At 46.2% G+C, this 24,039-nt stretch overlaps 1 protein-coding gene across 2 annotated transcripts in view; it reads right to left on the bottom strand.

The window, feature by feature from the left end:
* The window catches only part of LOC142303217 (histidine--tRNA ligase, cytoplasmic-like), a 135,719-nt gene that overhangs the window by 107,376 nt on the left and 4,304 nt on the right, over positions 1-24,039 (bottom strand). For both annotated transcript variants that reach the window (XM_075344430.1, XM_075344429.1), the window contains exons 3-4: positions 22,817-22,906; positions 13,549-13,668 (exon numbers count right to left, since the gene is read on the bottom strand). In XM_075344430.1, coding sequence (XP_075200545.1) covers positions 13,549-13,668; positions 22,817-22,906 — 210 coding nt within the window. The remainder of the gene's footprint in view (positions 1-13,548; positions 13,669-22,816; positions 22,907-24,039) is intronic.

The following is a 24,039-nucleotide window of genomic DNA, read 5'->3' as shown; positions in this document are numbered from 1 at the left end:
GACTTTATTGGGAGGAGTTGTGTGATAGGTGACATTATGGAGAGGTTCAGTGTGGTGGGGGGGAATATTATGGAGATGCTCAGTGTAGGGGGATATTATGGAAAGGTTCAGTGTGGGTGAGGATATTATGAATACACTCAATGTGGGGGGATATTATTGAACAACTCAGTGTGGAGGGACAGTTTGGAGAGATGCAGTGTGGAAGGAGGGAGCTAATATGGAGAGGGTCAGTGTGTGGGAGGATAGTATGAGAGGGGCTGTGTTGGGGAATATTATGGAGAAGGGCAGTGTGTAGGGGAAATTATGGAGAGTGTTATATTATGCAGAGGGGCAGTGTGGCAGGATATTTTGTACAGTAAGTATGGTGAGGGGCAATTATTTTTTCAGGGATGCAGTATGGAAGATACATATTTTTATGGAGCCGTATAATAATAGATTTATTTTTAAGGGCACAGTGTCGGGAAGTGCTGTTGAAAACGAAAAAACTGGAAGTCTGCAGAGACTAGCTCTGGGCATGAAATCTCATCATGGAGTCTTTACTACGAGGAGACAAAAAGGGACGGATACGATTTGAATCAGGCAAGATGTCATCTATAATGTACCTGGATGTAAATGTTTTGTAATACGGACAACGTCTCATCAGTACTGTGGTTCCTTTATGGTTCGCAGTTTGATGATGATGACGACTGATAACAACAACTCCCAGCATCTCATACTGAGCCCCTCCACTACTTCTCAGAACACAATTCTCCATCAGACACCATTGCACCCAAAAGCATCACAAAGATTGGCTGGTGACTGCCTCATGCAGCCGTATCTATCCCCATTTCTTTGAGATGGATGGACTGTTGTTGTAAATAAGCACCTATACCTTGTCACCCCCAGCTCACTCCATTCTAGATTGTAAGCTCTTACGAGCAGGGTTGTCTTTATTTTTGCTTTAATTATTGTATTTTCTTTAACTGTTACTTATGAATGTTTATATACAAACTTCTGAATTGTAAAGTGCTGCGGAATATGTTAGAGATATAGAAATAAAGATTATTATTATATCTCCTTACCATTGTTAAATACATATACGTATAATAATTAATAATTTTATTCATTTATATAGCGCTATTAATTCCACAGCGCTTTACATACATCAGGAACACTGTCCCCATTGGGGCTCACAATCTAAAGTCCCTATCTGTATGTCTTTGGAGTGTGGGAGGAAACCGGAGTACCCGGAGGAAACCCACGCAAACACGGGGAGAACATACAAACTCCTTGCAGATAGTGTCCTTGGTGGGATTTGAACCCAGGACCCCAGCGCTGCAAGGCTGCAGTGCTAACCACTGAGCCACCATGCCGCCCATAGGCGGTATACGGTATAGGCTGGTATAGGGCTGACATTACATTTGATCGCTACACTATGCTTGGTGTTGTATACATGTACTAAAAGTGGTGTTGAATGTACATTCATGTACTAACGATGGTTCTTGTGGCGCATTAATATACTTATGGTGGTTCTGATGCTGTATTCATGTACATATAGTAGATCTGGTGCTGCACTCATGTACCAACAATGGTTCTGGTGCTGCATTCATGTACTGATGGTGGTTCTGATGCTGCATTCATGTACTGATGGTGGTCCTAGTGCTGCATTCATGTACTGATGGTGGTTCTGGTGCTGCATTCATGTACTGATGGTGGTTCTGGATTCATGTACTGATGGTGGTTCTAGTGCTGCATTCATATACTAACTATGGTTCTGGTGCTGCATTCATGTACTTACGATGGTTCTGATGATATACTAATAGTGGTTCTGATTATGTATTCATGTAAAATACCCATTTACATTTTTTCTGGCTCTTGGAATTGATTCAGTATAGCAATGTGGCCCTTAGACCAAAAACTGTTGTGCACCCCAAATCTAAGTATATGGAGGCGATTTGGAGCTCTCTCTTTAAAAATAAATCAATAAAAAAATTGACTTTACCTGCCATAAAGATTTAAGACCGTTTATTGGTTTTCTGGATGGATAAAAATTAATATTCAGCAATCAGCATCTACCCTGGTAGTATATCATAAGGATAACAACAACAACGTTAGGAATTGCTGTCTGGATCCCCAGACAGCGCAAAAGTGAATAAGTGAAGAGAATAAGAGCATACTCAAAATGACTTTACTATACCATAAGATGTTAAAAAGGAACCTGTCACCAGGTTTTCCCAATATAAACTAGGGCCACCACCGTTACCACCTCTTTTACTGTAGTCAACAAACATTTACATAAATTATCCCAAAAAACGGATTTTTGTGTACTCACCGTAAAATCGTTTTCTCTTAGCCATCATTGGGGGACACAGGACCATGGGTGTTATGCTGCCTATCCATAGGAGAACACTAAGTAGATGCAAAAGCATAGCTCCTCCTCTGCAGTATACACCCCCTGGCCGGGCCAGGCAACCTCAGTTTTAGTACACAAGCAGTAGGAGAAAAAAAACAGTAAAAACTTCTCAACAGAGGAACATGAGAAAAGAAGAGTCATAACCAAATAAGGTACTGAGAGAAACAAGGCCCAATAGGGCAACAGGGTGGGTGCTGTGTCCCCCAATGATGGCTAAGAGAAAACAATTTTACGGTGAGTACACAAAAATCCGTTTTTCTCTGATGCCTCATTGGGGGACACAGGAGCATGGGACGTCCTAAAGCAGTCCATGGGTGGGAAACATAAAAGAAGACAACACAACCAAAGGACTAGGAACCAGTCCCAGACAGCCTGGAGCGCCTACTGAGAGACGTGCTCTACTGCCATTTGCAGAATTTTCCTACCCAGATTTGCCTCAGTTGAAACCTGGGTATGGACTCTGTAATGCTTTGAAAACGTATGTAGGCTAGACCAGGTCGCAGCCTTACACACCTGTTCCACTGAAGCCTGATGCAGAATGGCTCACGAAGCGTCAACTGCTCGCGTGGAATGAGCCCGCAGCCCACTAGGAATGGGTTGGAGTTGCAAGCGGTAGACTTCCTGGATCGCAGAGCGAATCCAGCGAGCCAGAGTCGCCTTTGAAGCTGCCTGTCCCTTCTTAGGCCCCTCAGGAATGACGAACAAAGAGTCCGCTTTCCTAAAGGGGGCTGTCCTGGATATGTAATATCTGAGAGCTCTGACGAGGTCTAACGAATGCAGAGACCTTTCCACCCTATGAACCGGGTGTGGACAAAAGGAAGGCAGAACCATGTCCTCATTCAAATGAAACGGGGTAAGAACCTTTGGAAGGAAATCCGGAAGGGGGCGCAGAACCACCTTGTCCTGGTGAAAGATCAGAAAAGGCTCACGACAAGAGAGTGCTGCTAGCTCCGAAACCCGTCTGATGGACGTAATTGCCACCAGCAATGTTACCTTCCAGGACAGAAGAGCAAGGGAGGATTCCTTGAGGGGTTCAAAGGGAGACCTCTGGAGACCGTCCAGAACAAGGTTGAGGTCCCATGGTTCCAGCGGCCGTTTGTACGGGTGAACTAGATGGGAAACAACCTGGATGAAGGTCTTGACTTGCGGTTTTTGAGCCAGGCGGCATTGGTAGAAGATTGAGAGCGCTGAGACCTGCCCTTTAAGGGAGAGCCAACCCCGCTTGCAAGCCAGACTGTAGAAAGTCGAGAATTCTGGGGATGGCCAGAGGCATAGGCTGGACATTCGTTTCCCTGCACCATGAAAGGAAGATTTTTCACTTACGGTGGCAAATGCGGGATGAAGCAGGCTTTCAGGCGCTGATCATGGTGGAAATAACCGCAGGGGAGAATCACGCTCTTGTTAATACCCAGGTCTCAATGGCCATGCTGTCAGCTTCAGGGCTCTGGAGTTCTGATGGGAAATGGGCCCTTGGGTCAGTAAGTCTGGGATGTCTGGAAGGTGCCACGGTGCGTCTGTGAGCATTTGTACTAATTCGGCGTACCAGGCGCGCCTGGGCCAGTCTGGTGCTATCAGTATCACCGGGACTCCCTCTGCCTTGATCTTCCTGATTACCCGCGGCAGCAGGGGTAGAGGTGGAAATATGTAAGGCAGGCGGAATTGGTGCCAGGAGCAGACTAGAGCATCCGCGCCGATGGACTGCGGGTCGCGTGACCTGGCTATGAACGCGGGTACCTTTGCATTCAACCTTGAGGCCATTAGGTCCACGTCTGGTGTGCCCCAGCGAGTGCAGATGTGTAGAAACATCTGGGTGGAGAGACCATTCTCCAGCGGCCAGGCCTTGGCGACTTAGAAAGTCTGCTGCCCAGTTCTCTACCCCCGGTATGTTGTGTACCGCTGATATCACTGATCCCGACGATTCGGCCCAGCTGAGGATCTTGTGGGCCTCGAGATAAGCCGCTTTGCTGTGGGTGCCCCCCTGCCGATTGATATAGGCTACAGATGTCGCATTGTCTGATTGGACTCGAATCTAACGACCCGCTAGCAGAGGGCAGAACGCTCTGAGCGCGAGGAAGATCGCGTGGAGTTCCAGGATGTTTATGGGTAGGAAAGACTCCTGGGGCGTCCAACGTCCTTGAGCAGTGTGGTGCCAGTACACTGCTCCCCAGCCTAGGAGGCTGGCGTCCGTGGTCAGGACCAGCCAGTTCACTGGGAGAAAAGATCTCCCCTTCGATAGGGATGAGGAAGGAAGCCACCAGCGGAGTGCGTACCTGACTGAAGGCGTCAGGTGAAGATGTCTGTCCAGGGAGAAGGGGCTCTTGTCCCAGGCCGCTAGAAGGGCTAGCTGCAGTGGGCGGAGGTGCAGTTGAGCAAAGGGTACTGCTTCCATAGCTGCCACCATCCTGCCGAGCACTTTCATGCTGAATCGAATGGAGCGAGACGGAGGACATAGAAGGCAGCGTACCGATCGTTGAAGAGCGATCGCCTTGTCCTGAGGGAGAAGGATCAAGCCCCGACGGGTGTCCAGGGACATGCCCAGGAAGGTGGATCGTGATGGGATCGGGGATGATTTGTCCAGATTCACTAGCCACCCTAAGCGGGATAGGGTGTCCACAGTGATCTGTACGCTGGTTGAGCAGTCGCGGAAGGAGGGGGCCTTGATGAGGAGGTTGTCCAAGTAAGGGAGAACGACTACTCCCCTGGCGTGAAGGACGCTCATGGCGGCCACCATGACTTTGGTGAAGACCCTTGGTGCGGTGGCAAGGCCGAAGGGTAGAGCTACGAATTGAAAGTGAGAGTCCTGAATTGCGAAGCAGAGGAACTTTTGGTGATCTGGGGTGATGGGTATGTGCAGGTACGCGTCCTTGATGTCTATGGAGGCGAGGAATTCCCCTTCGACCATGGATGCAATAATGGACTTTAGGGACTCCATTCTGAATCTCCGTACGTGCACATGTTTGTTTAGGTGTTTGAGGTCCAGGATGGGTCGAACTGACCCATCCTTTTTGGGGACCACAAATAGGTTGGAATAAAAACCCCCGAACTTCTCGTCATCTGGGACAGGTATTATCACTCCTGCTGTTTGGAGCGAGTGGATTGCTGAGAAAAAAGCTTTGTGTCGTTTTCGAGTCTTTGGGGGGTTTGAGAGAAAAAACAGACTCTGAGGTCGGGATCCGAAATTCTATGTGGTAACCGGAAGACACAAGGTCTCGCACCCATTTGTCGTCTGAGGCGGCAGCCCAGATGTGATGAAAGAGCCGCAGTCGACCTCCTACAATGAGTGTGTCTTCCGGGGCGCCGAAGGAGTCATGAGGGGGGGAAAACGTCATGGCCGAGTCTCCCTAGTCCTGAACTGTTTCGGTCTAGGCTGCCATGACGAAGTGCGTTTCGGGGAGAGCTGAGAAGGTCGGTCCCTGCGTAGTCCGCGGCTGGTGGCGGGGACAGCACGGGATGTCGACCAACCAAATGAGTTCCGAAAGGAGCGGAACGAGGACTGTTGACGTCTGGTGAAGGTGGGGGAGGGAGGTACTCTTTCCTCCCGTGGCGTCAGAAATGAGCTTGTCCAGACGTTCGCCAAACATTCGGTCTGGAAAAAAGGGAAGGCCCGTGAGAGACTTCTTGGAGGCTGAGTCCGCTCGCCATTGTCGGAGCCAGAGAGCTCTACGGATGGCTATGGTATTTGAGGCGGCAAATGCTGCGCAGGTAGCAGCGTCCATGGAGGCCTGCATGAGGTACTCCACTGCAGCAGCAATTTGAGCTGTTACCTCTGTGAAGGTATGAGTGAACTGGGATTCCTCAAGCGAAGTGTTAAGGGATTCTGCCCAGACCGAGATCGCCTTTGCGACCCACACAGCGGCAAAGGAGGGCGAGAGAGAGGACCCCGCAGCCTCAAAAGCAGAGCGGGCGAGGTGCTCCACCTGTCTGTCTGTCGGGTCCTTGATGGAGGAACCATCGGGTAAAGACAGGAGCGTCTTTGTGGTGGGGGAGTCGACCGAGGGCGGATCGTCCCAGCCCTTAGGGGCAGGTGAGGCAAAAGGGTACCGGGACACCATGAGTTTTCGGTTACCGAAGTGCCTGTCAGGCTTCTCCCTTTGCTTTGTGAGGATATCCTGAAACTCTGGGTGATCAGCGAAAACCTTTTGGGGTTTCCTTGCCCTCTTAAAGGAGACCGCATGGTCAGTGGTAGTGGATGGGGGAACCTCCACATGCAGAGTTTGGTTGATTGCTGCTATAAGGGAGTCTATTGCAGTTTGATCATCTGGGGAGGCTGAAACCAAGGAATCCTCTTTGTATAAACAACATTCTCCCTCCTCCAGCTCTTCAGAAACCGTGGAGCGTGTGGGAGAGCCTGCCCTGTGTGCTCCCGAGGGAGAGTCATGGGGGCCATGAGAGAGTGCTGGAGACACCCGGCCGTGTGCTCTTTTCCTGATCCCTGCAACCAGTGAAGCATGTGCCCGGATTACCTCAGAAGGATCCTCATAGGGGTATCCTCAGGCTGCGTTCCGTCCAGGGACCCAGAAGGGTGTGAAGGACAACATTGCATAGCCAGCACCAGGTTCTGTGACAGTTTCTCCATGGATTGGGACAGAAACTGTGCCCATTCCGGTGGGCTGGGAACCCTAGGCTCTGTGCTGACGGTGGCGGCGGTGGTGGCAGGGGGGTCTTAGGGGGCTATAGGGACACAGGACTCACAGAGAGAAGAGGTGTGTTTACATGGTAGCTCAGCGTGGCAGGCAGTGCAGGCTGAATAATAGACTATGTGGGCCTTAGCACCCTTAGTGCCCTTAGAATTCTGCATGTTCCTAATAGGAGTATACCAGGAGGGGGAGCAATGCTCAGCAGAGCTACAAGTGAAACAAGCACCTCACCAGAATCAGCCGATGGCCCTGTCCTCAGGAAGGATTAAGCTCTTCGCACGCTTTCCTGGGGGTGGGGGCTTATCGCGGCCGCGGGGGGGGGGGGGGGGCTTAGCGCTAAAAGAGCGCGAAGATGAAGTCAGTGTGCCCCCCTGCTGTGGGTAGTAAAAAAAACGGCAGGAAGGGAGCTTCTGATAGTTTTCCTCCCTCTCCCTCCAGTCAGCACACAGCTTGTCACTGGTGGTTATCAGCCAGCTTTTCTGCTAGAGCAAATAAACAGAGCAAATAAACAGCGTGAGTCCCTGAGCCCTGGGCTCTCCCCCTGCCACCAGGAAATTATCTGCAGGACTTTCTGGAACAGGAGTGACTTCCCCCCTCCTCCAGCCAGCAAGCTAGAGAAAAGTTAACACTGTGTGTTCAGGATCCTTGGGGCTCTCTTCCTTGCACTCAGCAAGGGACTTTCTCATAATAAATTCTGTAAATGTCCTGGGAGCCTTCCCTGCAGCGTCTTTTCTCCCTTTGTCTGCGAAACCAGTCAGGGGGGATCTCACCTTAAAACACTGCTTCAGTCCAGGCAGTGAAAATAGCAGAGTCAGCTTGCTGTGTCCGGTCACACCGGTGCCATATTCAACTCAGAGCATGCAAAGAGGGGCTGAGGAATTGGGCTATAGGGGCACAGGCCTCTACCCTGGGCTTTGGAAAATCGGTGTCTGTGGAACTCGTCGTCCAGCCCATGATCCAGCGTCGCAGGAGGGGGTACGTGGAGGCGACACTCCACGTTCCCGCCCGTTGATGGTAGTGGGAAATCGGTCCCAAAAGGAAACCGTCGCCCTCAAAAAAATAACAAACCTTGAAAGGAAGTGCCTCCTACAGACACTAAGCTAAAACTGAGGTTGCCTGGCCCGGCCAGGGGGTGTATACTGCAGAGGAGGAGCTATGCTTTTGCATCTACTTAGTGTCCTCCTATGGATAGGCAGCATAACACCCATGGTCCTGTGTCCCCCAATGAGGCGACAGAGAAAATACCTTTTATAATCCCCTCATGTGACGTGCTCTTGTCCCGAATAGTCTTGCTTGTCTTGTACCGTGCCTCCTATAGCCCCACAATCGCTGTTCTCCTTTCCTGCTTCACATGGCTGCAGCGTCCTATATCATCCATACAGCACCTCAATCTTGCTCCTGGGCTCTGCTCTGCAGAGATTTGGGACACTATGATGATTATACAAGATATTTTTTGGGAATTATTCCATAGATGCTTGAATATAAGAACTCTTGCTACAGACATTCCTCATCATTAGTAAGGGAATAAACCTGTCCAAAATGCGAAAATGCGTAGACCGATGGGTTGGTTACAAAATTTTGTTTTCAATCCCATTTTCATTTTAATGCTTGCAATAAAATATATGATATTTTATGGATTCCTTCCTTTGGCAGATGTTTTATTTTTCTTCTCACATTTTTTGGGATAGGCATAGGAGCTTGGGGGCTTATATACATGTTGCTAGACTACTATAAAAGAGGTGGTAAAAGTGGTGGCCTTAGTTTATATTGGGAAAACAAGGTATCAATTTCCCATTTAAGAAAATAGTGTTTCATCGCTTGGCTTTTCAATATTTCTTGAACAAAATTTTTTAGATAAAGATCCCTAGTGAACACACAACATACCGTATTTTTCGGACTATAAGGCGCACATTAAAGCCTATGATTTTCTCAGAAATCGAAAGTGCGCCTTATCGTCCAGCGTGCCTTGTATATGAATACAAGCGACCATTATGCCTCCTGTTAAGAGACATACTTACTCACCTAAACCGGTCGCTCCAGTGCTGGTTGATCAGATGGACTGCGCTGTTCTCCGGGACTGGCGCCTCCTCTTTCGGCCATCTTGCTCCTCTGTCTTCTGAGGCCTGTGTGCATGACGCGTCCACGTCATACACACTCGCCGGCACGGAGGTCCTGGCAGGCCCACTACAATACCGTACTTTGATCTGCCCTGAGTGGGGCAGATCAAAGTGCGCCTGAGCAGGACCTCAGTGCCGACAAGTGTGTATGACGTGGACGCGTATATTAAATTATATCAGAAGAATTTTTATTCGGCTACTATAAAATATTACGCGTTTCGGCTAAAAATCTTAAAAAAAAGATAGCCTTCTTCAGGTAAAATAACATGCCTGTTACCTGAAGAAGGCTATCGTTTTTTAAGATTTTTAGCCGAAATGCGTTGCAATATTTTATGTAATATTTTATAGTAGCCGAATAAAAATTTTTCTGACCTAATACATATGGGGATCAGCGCCACTTTTTTGGATTTGAAGGATTTTTCAAGCACTTCAATTTACTGGTTTCCTGTGGAGGTGATTTCACCGTGTATCAAATCCTAGTGAGCAGCAGATCAGCACAGAGATTGTGGAGATTGATCCTAAAGGGATCTATGGGTTTGACCTAACTTGAAACAAGGTGAGTGCAATTTATGCACATTTCTTAATCATTTTCTATGCTTTTGAACTACTACATTAGAGTGGCGCCGCGTGTGTCCCTTTTTTATTTTAAACCCGTCAAGGTTTACCCTCTTAATCACTGATCTTGGGGAGACCAGCCAGAGTCTCGACACAGAAACTAGCCAGATATCCCTCTGTGTTGAGACTCCTAACAAAGGCTCCACGGACTTTTTTGATTTGCATATTTCCCTGGGGCAACGCACCTAGGATTTCACTGTGTTGAGCGCCCTCGTTGGCTGCCGGCAGTGTTTTCTCTAGCTGGTCTCCCCGAGATCAGTGATTGTTATATACTGTGTAATGGCAGGAGCATGGTCTGATCATACCTCATCTCCTAGGGAAGGGAGGAAGCAAAGTAGTATACAGACAGGACAGCATGGGATCTCAGCCGCTACATCCTGTTAGGTAAAATTTTGTTTGTAAACATAAAGAGGATGTTTTACTGCACAGAAAGCAGCAGCTATGATCTTGTGCTGTAATGATGTGATATGTGCCAACCATGTTCATGCACGATCAGACACAACCATAACACACTTTGTGAGAATCACTGCAGTGAACTGAGATGACCTCATGTGGTCAGCCAAGGTCACTGCAGTGGGTCACACAGTAGTGTGTGAGCTGCAGCATGCAGTGTAAAGTGGTGACAGCATGAATTACCACAGGCCAGTGACTGCGGCTCTAGCGCCAAGTATTGCGAGAGCCCTCTTACGGTACTTGACGTGAGAACCGCAGGCAGTGAACTGAGTTAAACTCATGAGTTCACCAAAGTTCATTGCCGCAGGCTCTCGCGATACCTGGAGAGAAAACTGACCTGCAATAAACTCATGTTGTCACCACTCGTGCTTGCCCGCAGTGGCTCACATACCTCTATGTGATCTCCTGCAGTGACCTGAGCTGACCTCATGAGGTCATCTCAGTTCACTGCAGTGATTCTCACACAGCACAATATGTGAGCCTGCAGTGACTGATCTTCCTCCCAATGAGGAACACTCCGTTCTTCATTGGCTGTGACAGTGAGTCTTGGATCATCGTGGGACACCCTTTTGGATTACGCTAGACCTTGGATTAGGGTTTTTGCAGGAAAATAAATTGGTGAACGAGGGTGTATTTTGTCTTTATTTTCTTTAATCATTTTCTCTTTTTATGTCTTTCAGATTTGCTGTTGGGGAACATTGTGGGACATCGCTATGGATTACGGCAGATTTTTTAAATACACTTTTCTTAAATTGGTGAATGAGTGCTGTAGTCGGGGGGTGTTCAAATAAAATATTTTTCTTTATATTTCTACTAGATTAGTAATGTGGGTGTCTAATAGATGCACACCCATTACTAATACTAGATTATTATGCCAGCTGTCAATTCACAACTGGTATAAACCCCATCTATTACCCCGTTTGCCACCACATCAGGACAACAGTAAGAGCCGAGTACAATGCCACATTTTTCGCATCTAACAGATGTGCCACCTCTGGGGCGACTGCAGGCTGCTATTTTTAGGTTGAAAAGGGTCAAATAATCATGGCCCGTCCCACCCTAAAAAGATCAGCCCTCAGTTGTCTGCGGTCCCTTGGCTGTTTATGAAAATTAGGGGGAACCTCACGTCATTTCCCCACCCCAAAATTATTAACTCTGCTAAATAGCTGTACAAGCTAGATATCTATCAATCTATGTAGCATTTAGCTCATTTTTTGGCTTTGCACATCTTTTACACATAAAAAAAACCAATTTCAGTATCATGCATTTTTTTTTTTCCTTGGGAGAAACAGAGATTGAGAAGGGGCCGTTCGAGTAGTGGACAACGCCTTAAAAGGGAATCTGTCACCAGGTGTTTGCTCCCCCATCTGAGAGCAGCATAACGTAGAGACAGAGACCCCGATTCCAGTGATGTGTCACTTACTGAGCTGTCATTTTGATAAAATCACTGATTTCTCTGCTGCAGATCTAGCAGTTATACAGAGCTCATGAATATGCTGGACTACCTGCAGCACACCAAGTAGTCCTGTAATGATAATCTACTGATTAATCAGTGATTTTATAAAAACCACACTAAGCAGCCCAGTAAGTGAAACATCGCTGGAATCAGGGTCTCTGTCTCTACAGTATATTGCTCTGCAAAAACGGGTGACAGATTCCCTTTAAGTTGCACTTTGTTTCATTCATTTGCAGACCTCATGTATTTCAATTTGCAACATGCTCCATATTTCGCACTTCTTGTGTGTCTGTATCCCTCCCGGTAATACATGCTGGAAACGAGTTCCTGTAAGTGTTACCGTTTGTGCACACCACTGTTGAGTGTTATCCGTTAAACAAAACAGATCACATTCGGAGAAATGTTGTTCAATGGGTCAGTGCATACAAACAATTTCTTTCACTGACCAGTTTGCGAGAAATGGCCACCATTGTCTCTAACGCCCCCACATCCCCCCCTGCTTCTATATGCCCTGATTGTTTTAATAAATGAAGATTCGTATTTGGGAAGTGCGACCTTTTTCCTTCTTTTTTATTGAAGATTTCTTGATGTTTTTTTTTGGAGCTGCTGCACCGTTCTATATGGCCTGGTTTCCTTACTAGCTTTGTGCTGTGCCGCATGTTAGTGAGTTTGCAAGTGGAGCTGGGGGTGTGGAGTTTGGTGCCGGATACCTTTGGTTACATGTGAATAAAAGAAAAAGTATTTTTTTCATCTGTATTCTCTTCTGAATGGCATCTGTTTTAATACTTCAGCAGCTATTAACATTCACAAGACCAAATACAGTTTCCCATGTTATAAAAACGGCAAAGTAGCCATAAACGTCAAAGGTTCTATGGAAGATCAGCATGGGATCTGATTTATTTTGCATGCCTAAAGACTTGAGTAGGCGAGTCTCAAGCAAAATACAGAGAAGACTAGTGGAAAAAAATGTGAAAAATAATACAGTAATCTGAACAGCCCTATTGAATAACATTGGTCACTTAAAGGGAACCTGTCACCAATTTTTTGGCCTATAAGCTGCGGCCACCACCACCGGACTCTTATATACAGCTTGTTAGAATCCTGTATATAAGAGCCCAGGCCGCTGTGAGAACATAAAAAACACTTTATACTACTTACCTAACGGTTGCGCAGTGGGCCTAATGGGTATCTCTGTTGTCCGGTTCCTGGCGCCGCATCTTTTGGCCATCTTTGTTCTCCTTCTCTAGCCGCGGTGCATGAAGCGTCCAACGTCATCCACACTCGCCAGCATTCAGGTCCTGAGCCGGGCAGATCAAAGTATTGTAGTGCGCCTGCGCAGGACCGGCGAGTGTGTATGACGTAGACGCGTCATGCACACAGGCTTCAGAAAGACGACAAAGATGGCCGAAAGGGGAGGCGCCCGCACCGGAGAACGGAGACGCCCATTAGGCCCACCGCGCGACTGTTAGGTAAGTATTATAAAGTGTTTTTTAGGTTATACTCCAGGCCCGGGCTCTTATATACAGCATGTTAGAATGTTGTATATAAGAGCCCAGTGGTGGAGACCGCAGCTTATAGGTAAAAAAAAAAGTGCTGACAGGTTCCCTTTAATATCATGGACAAAAATACAATCTTCTGAACAAAGCTTAACACTGAGAAGGATGGGAATCAGTGTGTCAGCTCTCTGTAATAAGCTGCAGGACAGCCAGCTATGTGAAGGAGTTGTACAGATTTTTCAATAAAAAATATTTTTTTTCTGTTTATCAAGTTGCTTCATTTTGCTTTTAGGATGCGTCAATTATATTTTATTACTTAGATAGTTTTGTTCCTTCTGAATTTTGTAAACAAAAAAAGGAAAAGAAAAAAAAAAGAACTAACCTTCAGCTCAAACACAGGGGTGTCAATGCTCTCTGCTCCATGACGTTTAAAGCAATTCAGTACGACGCTGAACACCTTCTCCCGAATGGCCATTTTCTTAGGATCAATATCATGTGTGCCCTGTAATATCAGTGCAGATTAAATTAAAGATAAAGGCATTACAGATATACAGGACTGTGCAAACGTTTTACGCTGGTGTGGAAAAAATGCTGCAAAGGAAGAATACTTTAAAGCGATTTGTTGTTGTTTTTACAGCTGGAGAGGTGCTTTGAGTCTAAAGTCTCTTCCCTAGTCTCATTCTCAACTTGCAGAGGCCTTTTACCAATGCCGCTCCGGTCAGGTAGACTTACATTGAGTTATGGCCTCCGGCGCGCTCCATGAAACACTGGAGCAGCCGCAGGGCACAAACAGAGGGAAACTGACCGAAGCAGTGTCGATAGAAGAAGCACCTTTCTCCAGCAGAAAATGAAAAAAAAAAAACAAACAAGAAAGGCTGTAGTGATAATTTAAAAAGTATAAGTTTTAATAGTTTACAGTTTGGTCCGGAAATATTTGGGCTGTGACCCAGTCATCGTGATTTGGTTTCTGCATGGTCACTATTACCGTATTATTCAGTTCAGATTGAATCTAATATATAAAGCGGAGTGTGTGTGTGTGTGTATGTATGTCCGCTAAAGGAATCCACACCGTCACATTTACAATCACAAAATTTTGCACAGACACCTCGTGTGACTCAGGGAATGTCAGACTATGTTTTCACAAGAAAATGTAACCCCACGCATTCCAGTTACTCTCCAAAAAATCTGCCTCCATTAAAGTCAATGGAGCTGCGAGCCACAAGTTATTAATAGCAACTGTGAGTGGTTGCTATAGGAACAAAACAAATTGTTAGTATAAGAAGCTTATGTGTGAGGTAATAAGATGTCTGTGGGGAGATGGATAGAGAGACAGAAAGAGAGAGAGACAAACAGACAGGGAAAGAGACTGAGACAGACAGACAGTCAAAGAGACAGGGAAAGAGAATTAAAGAGACAGAGGCATCATAAACGGGGAGAGGAATACGGGTGTAAGCCGTGCTAAAACCACAGAATAGAGAAGATTTAAAATAAATCCCTTTATTTTCATAAGTCTACGCATTTCAGAGATAAACCCATCTCCTTCAGGACAAGGGAAATCATACAACGGTATCAGCCATGCAAGACTTATATATAGAAATCCACATCTGAAACATATGCATTTGACGCGTCATCAGCTCCAGTGACTCATGGCTATGACTCAGTGCCTCGTGGAACAGTGAAACAGTGAATAAAGTTGCAATGGAATAGGAAAAAAGGGAAAAAAAAGGGGGAGGGAAAACAAAAAAAAAAAAAGGGGGGGGGGGAGTAGATGTTTACATATGTGATTTGATGCAATGAAGTTCCTAGAGAATATAAAAAGGTAGATCAGACGTGAAATGTTTGTGTGAACATCATATTGTCTGAAGTGCAAAGTTTGTTTTTTTTATAAGAGTTTTTTAAGAAAGTTTTTTTATAAAAAAAAAAATTAAAAAAGAGAAAGAGGGGGCTCGAACTGAAAAATCATTGTGACCTGATGGGAGTGAAATTGTAGATTAGACCTCTGCCCTATAACTAGAAGCATTGGCAGTGACTGAAGCCTCCAGAGTTTGGGCATATTTCGCATTAAGTGACCAGGGTGAAATATTGTGCAGGTGGAGCAATTATAATTTATAATAAGAGTGAGAGCATATAAAAATTAGAAGGAATTAAAAAGAATAAAACATTTTCGTATGTCAGAGAAAAGGGCTGTTTTTTTATGATGGAGAATCTTAAAAACCCTATACCGGGTAAGACCCTATTTTTGCGCTTTTATTCCACAGTTTCATCACATTCTTAAAGAGACAGAGGCAGACAGGGAAAGAGACAGGGAAAGACAGACAGACAGTCAAAGAGACAGAGGCAGACAGAGACAGACAGACAGGGAAAGAGACAAGGAAAGAGACAGAGACAGACGGGGGAAAGAGACAGATAAACAGAGACTATCCCGGGAAACGCCCGGGTACTACAGCTAGTGTATTATAAAACTGGATTATAAGACGCACCCAAAATTTAGGAAAAAAAAAAAGTGTCTTATAATCTGGTAGCGTCTTACCAGGGAGAGGGTGGCAGCAGTGGTAGGGCGGGCTCACAGGAGGCAGGGGCAGTGGTGGAGCAGGGTGATGCTGCGGGGGCACGGAGGGTGTCCCAGATGCTCCCTGCAGGCACTATAAGGTAAGCAACATCCAGAAACTGTTGGGCTTCAAAGAAATGGCGCCCAGAGTCTGTGCGTGTGCAGATTGATCTATCGGCTCAATGTAAAGCCAAAATTCATCTGCGCACGCGCCACCTCTGGGCACCATTTTCCTTAAGTCCGCTGCTGGGAGATCAATGGGCAAGAGGCGGCGCGTGCGCAAATGAGATCTTGAGTAGAGCGCTCCATCTGCGCATGTGCCATCTCTGGGTGCCATTATTTGCAGCCCACAGCACAGCAGTCCACAGCGCCCGCAGCCCTAACACAGCCACCGCAGCATTGTCCCTGCCTACTGCTACCTCTCTCCACCACCTCCCAGTAAGCCACATTCAGAATATAAGACACACCCTTCATTTTCCTCCCTAATTTTGGGGTGGAAAAGTGCTTCTTATAATCCATATATACGGTATCTATTTAAAATTAAACAGCTGAGATGCAATTGAAGTGTAGGCTTTAAAGGTATTGAACAAAAATATCCTGCAAAACGTTTAGGCGTTGCAACCATTTTTCTACAAAGCCTCCTCATTTCAGGAGCTCAAAAGTAATTGGACAAATTTACTTTACCATAATTAAAATGTTTATTTTTTATACTTTGTAGAGAATCCTTCACAGTACAGATGGACAATGACCCAAAACATACTGAAAAAGTAACCCAGGAGATTTTTTTAAGGCACAAAAGTCCAAATATTTGAAGCACCATCCAATCCACCTTACAGCATTTGGTTGAATCCAAAAAGAAAAGTACAGCCCTGTACACTTCAGAATTCATCCGGCTGCTTCTGTCTTCAGTCACTTTATCAATAAACACTAAGGACCCAGGGTCATTGGAAGCCATGCATGCCCGGTCATCAAGCTGCCTCCACCATGTTTTACAGAAAGTGTGGTATCCATTGGATCATGAGCTGCTCCAAGCTCTCTCCATACTTTTTCTTCCCATCATTCTGGTACAGGTTGATTGTAGTTTCATCTGTCCATAGAATGCTTTTCCTGAACTAGTCTGGCTTCTTTAGACGTTTTTGGCAAAGTTTAATCTGGTTTTCTATTTTGATGCTGATTAATGGTTTGCCCCTTGAGGTGAACCCTCTGTATTTGCGCTTATGAAGTCTTCTCTTTATGGTACACTTAGATACTGAAACACCTACTTCCTGGAGAGTGTTCTGCACTTAGATGGACGATGTCAAGGTTTTTTTCTTCACCATGGAAAATATTTTGCAGTTATTAACCACTGATGTCTTCCACAGATTTCCAGGCCTTTCTAAGTTCCCAAGCTTACAGGTGTGCTTTTTTTCTCTTCAGACTGTACCAAACGGTTGATTTGGCCATTCCTAACATTTCTCTCTATGGTTTTCTTCTTTTTTCAGCCCACTGATGATCCATTTCTCTTCTATTAAGAACTCCTTTGATCACATATGGTAGGTTAAAGGGGGTGTTACACGCAGCGATATCGCTAGCGATTTTGCTGGTGAAAGCACCCGCCCCTGTCGTTTGTGCGTCACGGGCAAAATCGCTGCCCATGGCACACAATATCGTTCGGAGCTGTCACACGGGACTTACCTGCCTAGCGACAATGCTGTTGCCGGCGAACCGCCTCCTTTCTAAAGGGGCGGTTCGTGCGGCGTCACTGAGCGGCCGCCCAATAGAAGCGGAGGGGCGGAGATGAGCGGGACGTAACATCCCGCCCACCTCCTTCCTTCCGCATTGCCGGCGGCCGCAGGTAAGCTGCAGTTCGTCGTTCACGAGGTGTCACACGAAGTGATGTGTGCTGCCTCGGGAACGACGAACAACCTGCGTGCTCAACAATCAACGATTTTTTAAAAAGGAACGACGTGTCAACGATCAACGATAAGGTGAGTATTTTCCATTGTTAACGGTCGTTCGTGCATGTCACACGCAATGACTTCGCTAACGATGCCGGATGTGCTTCACGGAATCCGTGACCAGGGCGATATATCGTTAGATACGTCGCTGCGTGTGACGGGGCCTTTACAGCAACAGCTTCCCAAGGCAAATACTACACCTGGAATCAGCTCCAGACCTTTTACCAGTTTAATTAATGACAGATTGAGGGAATAGCTGATGCAGTCCATTACTGAGCTTTTAAGACAATTGTCAAATTACTTTTGGTCCCTTGAAAAAAAAGCATATTAAAAAGTTGTAATTCTTAAACCACTACTCCAGTTAGGATGTGAATACCCTCAAATTAAGCTGAGAGCCAGCACTTTAAGACTATATTGGTTATAACTATATTGAATGTGTTAAACTACTAAAATGCCAAAACTTGTCACTGTCCAAATATTTCTGGCCCTAAATATTTTTTTTATTAATTAATAAAATGCAATCTGAATGAACAAAAGAAAATTCTAAATCAAAATCAATATCTGGTGTGACCGCCATTGTCCTTCAAAATTGGATCAATTCTTCTAGGCATAATTGCAAATGTTTTGAAGAAAATCTGCAGGGAGGTTGTTCCAAACATCTTGCAGAACTAACCACATATCTTCTGTGATAGAAGGCATGCGTAAATCCTTCTATCACTATGTAATCCTAAAAAGACTCAAAATTGAGAACAGGGATCCTACAGAGCCAAATAATCACGTCCAGGACTTATTGTTCTTCTTTCAGGCCACAGGTCATACACTATAGAGCACTAACAACAAACGAGGTAGTTATACTGCATCAGAAAGGTGTCTCTCGCGTAATCATTTTAAAACAGACTGGGGTTTCATGATGTGCTATTCAAGCTCTTATAAGGAAGCACCAAGAAAAGGGCAATGTTGTCAACTGAATACGCAGTGGTCAGCCAAGGAAAGTTGCAGAAGTTGAAAAACATATCATGCTTACGTCCCTTCAAAATCGGAAGATGTCCGGCAGTGCCATCAGCTCAGAAATGGCAGCAGCCAGAGGGACACAGCTACATAACTCTACTGTTTAACGAAATATGGCCAGATGTCGTCTTAATAGAAGAAATTGTGGTTAAAAAGCCACACCTTCGATATGGATCAAAGCCAGTGACTAAACCATGTACAAAATCATAGGAAGTAGGTTGCACAAAGATATGGGCTGATTTCAAAATGTGAAATATTTGACTGTAACCAAAGGCAGCTTTGCCAAAGGGTTATAGATCGTACAAATGAGTGTCTACGGGATATAGTGAAGCACAGTGGAAGACGTTTGCAAATATCGGGCTACATTTCAGAAACTGGAGTGGGGTATTTGGTCAGGATTAATGGGGTCCTCAATGCCGAGACAAACAAGCAGATATTTATTCAACATGCAATTACATCAAAGAGGCATCTGATTGGCTTCAAATTTCTGCAGCAAGATAACAATCCCAAACAGAAAGGAAATATTATTTAAGGGAATCTGTCAGCAGGTTTTTGCAATCTCATCTGACAGCAGCATAATGTAGGAAAAGAGATCATGAATCCAATGATGTATCACTTAGATGACTGGATGCAGCATTTCTGACACAGTCAGAATTTGTAGATTTAGCCATGTAACAGAGATGAGATATCTGCTCCCACCCACACCAATCTCTCTATAGAGTTTGTACATTGAAAGTGAGGAGTCAATCACAGGAGTGGGCATGCCGGACTGCTCTGTGCAAGCAATGATAAATTATGCTTAAACATAGCAAATAACAACAGAATGGACCTTGAAAAGACAGGCATTGCTGAATTCCCTGGGCTAACCCTTGCAACATGCTGTCTTCAGCTTAGGCTAGGTTAACATTTCCGTTGTTTTGCATCGGTCATATGCGTTGCTTGACGCTTGTGACTGATGTGTTGTACAACGGATGACAAGAATTAGAATTCATTGTCGGACTCCGTTGTAAAAAAGAGAGCGATCAGCTGATCGTTCACAATAGCCGGCCGGCTTTTGAGAGCGAACAGATGATCTCCCGGTGGCCGGCTAATGAGAGCGATCAGCCGATCGCTCACAGCAGCCGGCTGCCGGGTGATCAGCCGATTGCTCACAGCAGCCGGCCGATCAGCCGATGGCTCACAGCAGCCGGCCGATCAGCCGATGGCTCACAGCAGCCGGCCGATCAGCCGATGGCTCACAGCAGCCGGTTGCCGGGTGATCAGCCGATCGCTCACAGCAGCCGGCCAATCAGCCGATGGCTCACAGCAGCCGGCCGCCGGGTGATCAGCCGATCGCTCACAGCAGCCGGCTGCCGGGTGATCAGCTGATCTTTTGGCCGCCAAGAATGTGTGCGGGGGGCGGAGTCGTGCGGGGCCATGGCGCTGAGGACGTCAGTGCCGGGGACTGCATGGCTGGGGACAGGTGAGTGTGTGTGTACACATGCCGAGTGCGGGGTGGGCGGAGCCGAGCGGGGAAGTGTCGGGCTCCCTGCACACGTAGCCAGGGTAAATATCGGGTACCTAAGCAAAGCACTTTCCTTGGTTACCCGATATTTACCTTGGTTACCAGCGTACATCGCTTAGCGCTGACTCCTTGCACACGTAGCCAGGGTAAATATCGGGTAACTAAGCAAAGCGCATTGCTTAGTAACCCGATGTGTACCATGGTTACGTGTGCAGGGAGTCAGAGAGAGCATGCGCAGCGAAATCCTACGGATTGCTCTGCTCAAAAAACGTTACAAGCTGCGTTCGTTCCGCCCGGCGGTCAGTCATTCCACGACTGATCAGTCGGGCGGAGGATGCAACGCAGAATCAGTCACAATCCGCCGCTCATACAAGTCTATGGGAACAACGGAATCCGCCAAACGGATTCCGTTGTTTACCAGAGCCGCGGATTGTGACTGATACAAATTGACGGAAATGTGAACCTAGCCTTACATAGCAAAAACCTGCGGACTGATTCTCTAAGAACGATCTTAAAACTTAAAAGAAAAGGAGTCCTATAAATGATAGCCCTCCACAGAGCCCTAATCTCAACATCATATTGTCTGTCTGGGATTACATGAAGAGATAGAATGACTTGCACAAGCCGACATCCACAGAATATGTGAGGTTAGTTCTCCAAGATGTTTGCTAAGTGCCATCAAAAACCGTGTACATTTTTCCACACCTGCCTTTGCACAGAATCATATATACATGAATACATACATGCACAGTTTGGCCATAACATTAAAAACAAAACGTTAAATATTCTTTAGGCCCTCCTTGTTCCACCAATGATTCTCATTGCTTACAGCAGAGCGGCACTGTGCATTTGAGGCACCCTCCCATTAGGGGAGGTGCCTGCGCAATGCCTTGAATTAGTCAAAGCTGAGAGGCATCTCCTGTAAATAGCGCGCCAGCCCTCTAAGAGGATGGTCCAGTGATCACAACCCCAATATCTCAATTTAAAGACTGCTGCATCCCTCTAAAAATTCACAATTTTTTTTACTTTTCATAATCAGTTCAATTTTTTTTTGGCCCATTTTGCCTGAGAACAAGCTGTGTAATAATTCTGCACACTTTAATAGAAAGTGTTTCTGTAGACTGCACCCTCATTACACAAATACATATCACCAGATCTGCTTCATCCAATGAAGGCCGCAGGTAACTTGACCTCAGGTTACTTTAGTGACCTCACCTGAGAAGGTCACTGAGTTCGTTGAGGTCCCCTGGGAGTCTGGTTATCTCCGGTCACAGGTGGAGTGCCGTGTGAACCTCCAGCTGTGGCCGCAGCTAACCTGAGTGATGTCACCGCTGATCAAGTGGCTCACTCAGTCTCTGTGTGAAGCTCACAGTGGGCAGTCATGTTCTATGATTGCATGCTGTTAGTTTGGATGTAGCAGAGCTAAAATCTTCGTGGGACCTCGTGTGGATTACTTCGGACCTACAGGGGTGTTTTTGGAGTTAATACAGTGTTGAAAGAGTGTGGGGGCTTTTTTGCTCTTTTATTTCAAATGAAGGGATTTTTTCACTGTTTGTGTTTATTTACTTTCACTTACAGATTAGTAATGGGGGGGGTCTCAGACACCTCGCATTACTAATCAAGGGCTTAAGGCAACTGTGAGATGCCATATACCTCTTATTACCCTGATTGCCAGCGAAATTGGGAAGAGCCGGGTAAAGTGCTGGGATTGTCGCAGTTAATGAATGTGGAAATCCTGGGCAACTGCAGGCAGATATTTTTAGGCTGGGGTGGCCCAATAAGCTTGGGTCTCCGCAGCCTGAGAATACCAGCCCCCAACCACCGGCTTTATCATGGCTAGGTATTAAAATTGGGGGGACCACATGCTGCTTTTTTGCTGCATTATTTTGATACACAGCCAAGATAAGCACACGGCTGGTGGCTGCAGGCTGTAGCCGTATGCTTCATCTGTGCTACGTAGCATAATATGGGGGGACCCTATGTCAATTTTTGTACATGTTTATTTTTACTGTACGATCTAGACCTGCAGACTGGGTCTGTAATTGGAAGCGTCAAACATGCTGTCACTCAGCATGAGGGTGTGTCTGACTGCAACCAATCACAGATGGCAGAGGGAGCAGTGAATATGTATGAGGCTAATGAGCAGCCCCAAAAGTGAATGAGAGGCCGTAGGAGCAGTTACAGTGGTGCCGGCGACTCAGTAAGTATAGCGCGCTCACTTTATTATTTTTTTCATTATTTTTGTTTATTTATTCTTTATTACCCGAGTAGCGGACCCGGCACCTGGTACCTTGGAACCCGCGGGGGTTGGACTGTCCGGATCCACCCATCACTATTTTTGACCCATTGAGTAAAAAAAACCAAAAAAAAACGCATGTGTATTTTGAATGCGTTTTTGCGTTTCAGGCTGCGTTTGTGTGATGCAGCGTTCGCACATAGCCTAAGTATTCAAGCGTATACAGCGCGGAGATGGAAAGTCTACATGGTGATGTGCTCACAATAGTCACTTGTTTAAAATTGCGCACACAGTGTAATTGCCCAATATTCTCCACCCACTGACAGGTGACAGTCATGAGACATATCTTGATTTTGATCGATATAGATTGATATAGAGATTCATATATTTCTACAGATATCTTAAAAATATAATTACTTTTGGAGTCTTGAGCACAAAGTTTTTCTTTTGAGCCACAAATGTTGTCGTTACGGTCAGATCCTGGTGTAGAAAGGCCTTTGTGGGGATCTGCAAATACAAACAGTCTTGTTAATCCTTGATGGTGGAAAAGCCATTCATGGATAATAGGGCGCATTCAGACAACAGTATATAATCGGACCGCAATGCTCGGCCTGGCCGTGTGTCTCCAGACCGGAGGGCGACAGCTGCATAGGAATATAGAGGGCTGTGACGCTCGGGTTGGGAGAGCCTCGGCCAGTCCAAGCATTGCGCTCTGATCTTGGATGGATTTATACGGTCGTTTGGATGCACCCCAATGTCAGATTATTGCCTAAATAGTAAAAGTGCATCATTTGCTAAACAATAGAGGGAGCTTCCTATGTAAGAAGCTTATTGAAGAAATTGTAGACACGGTTATTTTTAAAGGGACACACAAAAATGGCAACTATGTGTATGCTTTGATGCACATTGTGATCCGGTGTCTCACATCTAAGAGCAGCGAGATATAGGGACAGAGACCCCAATTCCAGCGATGCATCACTTACTTTACTGGGTGCTGCAGTTTTGATAAAATCACAGTTTCTCTGATGCAGATCTAGCAGAGCTATGAATGCTAAGCTGTATAATCCCGCCCACTCCACTGATTAAAGGGAAGCTGTCACCAGTTTTGGGGCCTATAAGCTGCGGCCACCACCATCGGGCTCTTATATACAGAATCCTAACATGCTGTATATAAGAGCCCAGGCCACTGTGTAGAACATAAAAATCACTTTATAATACTCACTTAACGGTTGCGCTACGGTGGAGTTGGGTCTTATGGGCGCCTCCTCTTTCAGCCATCTTTGTCCTCCTTCTGAAGCCTGTGTGCATGACGTGTGTACGTATTACACACTCGCCGGTCCCGAACAGGCGCACCACAATGCTTTGATCTGCCCTGCTCAGGGCATATCAAACTGCGCCTGCGTAGGACCTCAGTGCCGGCGCGTGTGTATGACATAGGACGCATCATGAACGCCGGCTTCAGAAAAAGGAAGACCAAGATGGCCGAAAGAGGAGGCGCCGGCACCGGAGAACGGAGACGCCCATCTGACTGGTGTGCACCGGAACGACCTTCTAGGTAAGTATTATAAAGTGTTTTTTATGTTCTCACAGCAGCCTGGGCTCTTATATACAGTATGTTAGAATGATGTATATAAGAGCCC

The sequence above is a fragment of the Anomaloglossus baeobatrachus genome, chromosome 4, assembly GCF_048569485.1.
Source record: "Anomaloglossus baeobatrachus isolate aAnoBae1 chromosome 4, aAnoBae1.hap1, whole genome shotgun sequence".
NCBI classification, from domain to species: Eukaryota; Metazoa; Chordata; class Amphibia; order Anura; family Aromobatidae; genus Anomaloglossus; species Anomaloglossus baeobatrachus.
The sequence above is the reverse complement of the archived record's forward strand: the minus strand, read 5'-3'. Positions and strand labels throughout refer to the sequence as shown.